Genomic DNA, 6,325 nt, shown 5'->3' on the forward strand with positions numbered 1-6,325 from the left:
CATCCCAAAAAATATAAAGTTCGAAACAAATGGGATTTTTTCGGCAGTTGTATGCAGTTACTAATTCATGATCTCGCATTCGCTTAAAGTTACTACTCTAGACTCTATGATAAATTTTATGAAAATGGTTCATTTACTTTTCTTTAGTGGAAAAATCATTTTCCCTTAATGTAGTATCACATGCGGCCTGATTCATCTTCTAATTATTTATTCAAGCTCTGATAAAAATGATAAACCTCAGTTTTATTTCTCAACAATTTTAGTGAAGGCCAACGCTACGTTTGTTTCATTTCATTTACAAATAACTTAAGTCGGGTTAGTTTTTTCACTCAAAGCTGGAGCTATATTTTAGTATATTGGAGAGAAAGGAAAAGCTAGATTTGATGCTAGACTTGAGGTAGAAATTAGTTATTCAAGACGGGTGCAAGAGTCAAGTTTATTTTTTACTATTTGATTCAGGGGTAACTTTTGTTGATTAAAAATAATAGTCTTCCCTCGATGATAAATTAGAAATTTTGCAGTATGAATCAAGTTCTACACTTAGACTTTATTGCCTTTGAATTTATTTGTAAATGAATATGCATAAGTAAATAATATTTATTTATGAATGATTCCCATCTAATAATTGAATATTATAGAGTGTAGCTTTATTGCCATTGTGGTTTACGAATTCATGTAATTGAAAATCACATGATCCAGTAGAAATGTAAAAAGTCACCATTAGGTTTAAATGAAATTTGATGTCTTTCATCCAATTTTACAAATCTCTACAAATATGTCTCTCGCTCCATAATATTGCATTCGTTTTATATATATTCACTAATTTATTGCAAATAAATAAAGTACCCATCTATGTGATGAATATAAACACCTTTATAAATCCAAATAGCATATGTTTAATTTAAGGGAAAAAATCAACATCAAGGAATACTTTTTGTATAGGAGATTGGTGATTTTATTAGAATAAATACAAATTTTAAGAAAAGCAGATCTTTCACTTTCAAAAGCATCTCATCACCCAAATGGTTGCTAAAGCAAATTGCACTGAAATATCATGTTTCATCAACATGCCATCAACATTATTCGGTCCATAAAAGTATTTCCAAAATGTTCAATGTGACATCTGAAATTACGAAAAAGTAAAATCCTTATGATTGTATTCATCACATTGGGATTTTCAAACTTCGTGCCATGTCGCGCACTTGTCAATAAAGATTTATGTGAGGCTTTAGGAGCGGAGTCATAGATAACGTAGGCAAAGTCATAGAAAAAGATAGATGTGTCATTTTTCACATGAAATTATAAAGCAGCTAATGCATAGTTTTTCTTCTTATGAAACTACCCCAAAATCTATAAAATGCAATTTTTCTATTTCCCATTAATTAATAGACAATTAACTTTGGGCTCCCAACAGGGACTTATAAAAAATATGAGTTGGGTCCAAAAAAAAGAAATAAAATGAAACTTTGTCAATCAGCAAGACATAGATGATAATCGAGGATTGACACCACATGGCCTTCAATTAAAAATCAGGCTCAGCTTTTGGTGTGGAGTCATGGATAAAGAAGACAAAGACAAATAAGAAGAAAGTTATGTTATTTTTTCACATAAGAAGTAAAAAAAATGCAAACACAATGTAATATCTTCTTTTCTAAGCATCCTAAATTCAATAAAATATAAATCTTCCATTAGCCAGTTCAACCCATTCATTCCCATACAATTAACCTTGGCCTCCCAACAGGGACAGAAAGAGCCATTTTTGGATTAAATAAGAATTTAAAATTAACTCGGTTTAATCAACAGGACGTAGATAACTATCAAGGTAATCGAGTATTCAGGCCACATGGGCGTCAATGAAGATTTCGGGCACGGCTTTTGGAGCAGAGTCACGGATAAAGAAGACGAAGAATAAATATGTTATTTTTTCACCCAATAAGTGAAAAAAAAAGACACAATTCAATATATTATTCTCTAACCACCCCAAATTCTATAAAATACTAAATTTCAATTTACCAGTTCTACCCATTCATTCCCAAACAACTAACTTTGGCCCCCCAACAGGGACATAGAGAAAAGCCAATTTGGGTCCAAAAAAAGAAATAAACTGAAATAAACTATCAAGGTAATCAAGGACTCAAGCCACAGGGGCCTCAATGAAGATTCAGGCGCGGCTTTTGAAGCAAAGTGGTGGACAAAGAAGACATAGACAAAGAAGAAGAAAGTTATATTATTTTTCACATAAAAGTAAAAAAGAAAAAGACAACACAATGCGATATCTTATTCTCTAACCACCCCATATTCTATAAATACAAAATTTCCATTTTCATTTCCTTGGCTTCCCATCAAGGACACAGAAAAAATCCAATGTGGGACTACAAAACAAAATAAAAAGAAACTAGGTTGAATCAGCAAGAGGCAGATAAATACCGGGGTAATTGAGGAAAAGTTAGCACCATACTTCCTCTAGAATGTCCGCGATCGGAGCTCGCCCATATATAAAAAGAGCGGCCACCGCACTTCCGAATCCCTTCTACTCTTCTGCTCCAGAAGAACTCTCCGCCGCCGCCATAGCTGGTGCTGCTCGCCGAGGTATCTCCGATTCGATCTGTTCTTCAGGTTTCGGAGCTCGTCAGACATGGCCGGAAACGATCCCGAGCACAGAGAGGAAGAGGAGGAGGCTCCCCACGCAGCAGAGGACGAGGACACCGGGGCTCACATAGCCCCAATCGTCCGTCTCGAGGAGATCACCGTATCTACCGGAGAAGAGAACGAGAACGTTCTGCTTGAACTGTCGGTCTTTTAATCCCTTTTTTTCTAGGTTTTTACTGTTTCTTTTTGGTATTTGTGCTTTATTTCCGGTTTTTCTGTTTTGGATCTGATGTAATTTTCGAGATGGCTGTTTGTCCCTTTGGTTTGGTGTTGGTCGGTGATTATTATCTTATTTTAGGTTTTTATCGATTATTTCTAGATTTTTTTATTTGTGTCGTGATCGAATTTGTATCCGTAGACACGCGAAGCTTTATCGGTTTCGTCGGGATAAAGATCATTGGAAAGGAAGGGGAAGTGGCACTGTGATGGTATTTGTATTTTATTTTTCAAAATTTTATTTTAGATTTGATCGAATAACTTGAACTGTCAGTTCATCCATTTGTTTTGGCATTAGTTGGCGATTTTTACTCTATTTTAAAGATTTTCACGATTCTATCTAGGTTTTGTATATGGCTCTGATTTTCATTTTTTGTGCTCTATTGTTGCTGGATGCGCGTATCTGATACAATGTGTTCCGCAGAAAGTCGAGGCGTCCTGCTCTGACTGTCAGTTTCTTCCTGATTTTTTGGATTCAGTTGGCGATTTTTATCTTATTTCTAGGTTTTCATCGAATATTTAAAGGGTTTTCATTCGTGTTTGATTTAGTTTTTCACGTGTTAGATTATTATTTGAATGCACCTATTTGTTAAAATTTGCACCGCAGAAAGTCGAATCTTTTTCGGTTTAACAATGATTGAATTGGGGAAACTTTACGTTATTTCTAGATTTTTTTCGATTAATTCAATGTCTTATTTTCGTACCCTGATATTATTTTTATTGTGCAAGGCGTTTATTGAATCCGCATACTTGGTATAAGTTGCACCACGGAAAGTCAAAGTTTTATCGGGTTGACAAGGATCTAATTCTACGATCTTTACCTCATTTCTAGGTGTTTATTTGCGCTACGAGTATAATTTTCTTGTTCTATATTGATTATATATTTGATTGAATTTGTACCGCAGAAAGTCAAAGCTTTATCGGTTTGATAAGGATGGAAACCAGTGGAAAGAAAGAGGAACTGGCTCGGTGAAACTTCTAAAGCACAAGGAAACGGGGAAAGTTCGGCTGGTCATGCGACAAGCGAAGACTCTGAAGATCTGCGCAAATCATCTTGGTTAGGGTTCAATTAAACTATTCATTTATTCATTTTATCAAACTCGTTATTCAATCATTACATCATTTCGCTTGTTAATTCTGCTTAATGTTGACAATTTCGAATTCTTCATTCATTCAGTGTATCTTTTTGCTTGCTATTGTTTTTGAATCCGGTTTTTTTTTTAAATTTTGCTCCAATGTTGACAATATCAAACTCTTCATTCATACATGGCATCACGTCGCTTCGCTTGCTATTGTTTTTACATATGGTTTTATGAATTTTGCTCTAATGCTGACAATGTCAAACTCTTCATTCATCCATGGCATCACATCGCTTCGCTTGCTATTGTTTTTATGTACGGTTTTTTGAATTTTGCTCTAATCTTGACAATGTCAAACTCTCCATTCATCCATGACATCACATCGCTTTGCTTGCTATTGTTTTTATATACGGTTTTATGAATGTTGCTGTAATGTTGACAATTTCGAACTCTTCCTTCATCCACGTCATCACTTGACTTCGCCTGCTATTCTATTTATATACGGTTTTATTAATTTTGCTCTGATGTTGACAATTTCAAACCCGTCATTCATCCATGGCATCACTTCACTTCGTTTGCTATTGTTTTTAATACGGTTTTATGAATTTCGCTCTAATGTTGACAATTTCAAACCCGTCATTAATCCATGGCATCACTTCGCTTCGTTTGCTATTGTTTTTAATACGGTTTTATGAATTTCGCTCTAATGTTGACAATTTCAAACGCTTCATTCATTCGTCTGATCATTGTGCTTCTTCATGTTTTTATTATACGGTTTATGAATTGTCTTAATGTCGACATTTTCAAACTCATTATTCATTCATTCATTAGATTTGCTTCACTTGTTCTTGTTTTTATTTACGGTCTTGTCAATTTTGTTCTAATATTGACAGTTTTATTGTTGTTGCTTTTTCAGTGACCCCGTCAATCAAAGTTCAGGAGCATGCGGGCAGTGATAAGTCATGTGTGTGGCATGCCACTGACTTCTCCGATGGAGAACTGAAAGATGAAATGTTCTGCATTCGCTTCGGATCCGTCGAAAGTCAGTACAGAGAGCATTCTGCATTTTTTCTTCAAAAATTTAAAATTTATTACTCTTCTTACGTTCTAGTTTATTTATGGTCTCAAACGAAAAAGAAGTCTCATCATCACTCCTTTTTTCTCAATTAAAGTAGATTTCCATCATTCTTTGAAGAAAAAAGTGCAGAAATATTCGATACAATTTTTCTAACTTTTACAGAGATTTACTCCATGAAAATCCTATAATATCCAGGGCTAGAATTTACTGAGTGTTCTTATATTTTGCTCATTTAAAGGTTTCCCTAGTTGTCCACTGACCGTTTTAACCTCAAAAAAGTATTACCGTTCTAAGTTTTATAGCATGCACAAAATTTGATAATATCCCCATCATATCTATGGTTAGTTTCGTCATTTCTTTTGTTTGACCCATACTTATTTCCATAAAATAGAGCAGCCCTCTCTTGTCTCTCCTCCTCTGCAATCCCCGTACCTCGTGATCATCTCTACCTCGTCGCGTCGTCAGGCGGCTCGTCTTCTCCGATCAATCCCATTCTACTCCCTATTCCCCTTCCCAATACAAACCTAGATCAATGTTTGTATCTTAATTTCTTCGATATCTAACTATTTTTATTTGTATGGCTAGATTGCAAGAAGTTCATGGAGACGGTGGAGGAGATCGCCGAGTCTCAGGTAGAAAAAGAGGAGAAGGAGAGCGAGGAGACGAAGTCGACGGCAGGCCTCTTGGAAAAGCTGACCGTGGCATCGGAGAAGAAGGAAGACGAGAAGGCCGAGACCGAGAAGAAGGGGGAGTGATGTGTTCACCTCTCCAGGTATCATGTATTCCCTTTCTTTTTCCTTTTTTTTTTAATATCGCGATATTTCCTTGTCTTTTTTTTTGGGCGGTGGTTATCATTTGTTTGTGTCTGGGGAATCGTTTGTGAAGAAATGATCTTTTGTTGTGCTGGGTGGTCGTTTTCGAGTCGAATGGGTTTATATTGCGCTGAGATGTGGTCATGAAATTGAATACTTTTTGGGTGATGTGATGATGATTTCTTTTTCGTTTCATTTCTTTGATGTCTCTTTTGAGTTATCTTCAAGTTATCTTTATGATCTCTGAAGCGGTTATAGTAATCCTGGCGATTAAATTCTTGGATATTCATCTTTCTCCCAACATACTCTCTCTCACTTTCTTTGCCTATCTTCGTCTCTATCTCGCTCCTCGTCTCGCTCTCTCTCTCTATTCGTCTCTTCGACCCTTTCTCTATATCTTTTCATCGCTGTCTCTTCTCTATATTTCTCTTAGTACATATCTCTCTTTATTTGTTTTCTTTGACTCTTGCTCTCTATCTCTCTCTTTGTCT

General features: G+C 35.6%; 1 protein-coding gene across 1 annotated transcript; it reads left to right on the forward strand.

Moving 5' to 3' along the window:
- Positions 1-2,515: 2,515 nt before the first annotated feature.
- Positions 2,516-6,029, forward strand: LOC144700804 (ran-binding protein 1 homolog b-like). Its single transcript, XM_078572349.1, has 4 exons — positions 2,516-2,790; positions 3,771-3,922; positions 4,861-4,986; positions 5,608-6,029. The coding sequence occupies exons 1-4, from the start codon at positions 2,636-2,638 to the stop codon at positions 5,775-5,777; spliced, it is 603 nt and encodes a 200-aa protein (XP_078428475.1). The 5' UTR covers positions 2,516-2,635; the 3' UTR covers positions 5,778-6,029.
- Positions 6,030-6,325: the final 296 nt, after the last annotated feature.

Source organism: Wolffia australiana, chromosome 3 (assembly GCF_029677425.1).
Source record: "Wolffia australiana isolate 7733 chromosome 3, ASM2967742v1".
Taxonomy (NCBI): Eukaryota; Viridiplantae; Streptophyta; class Magnoliopsida; order Alismatales; family Araceae; genus Wolffia; species Wolffia australiana.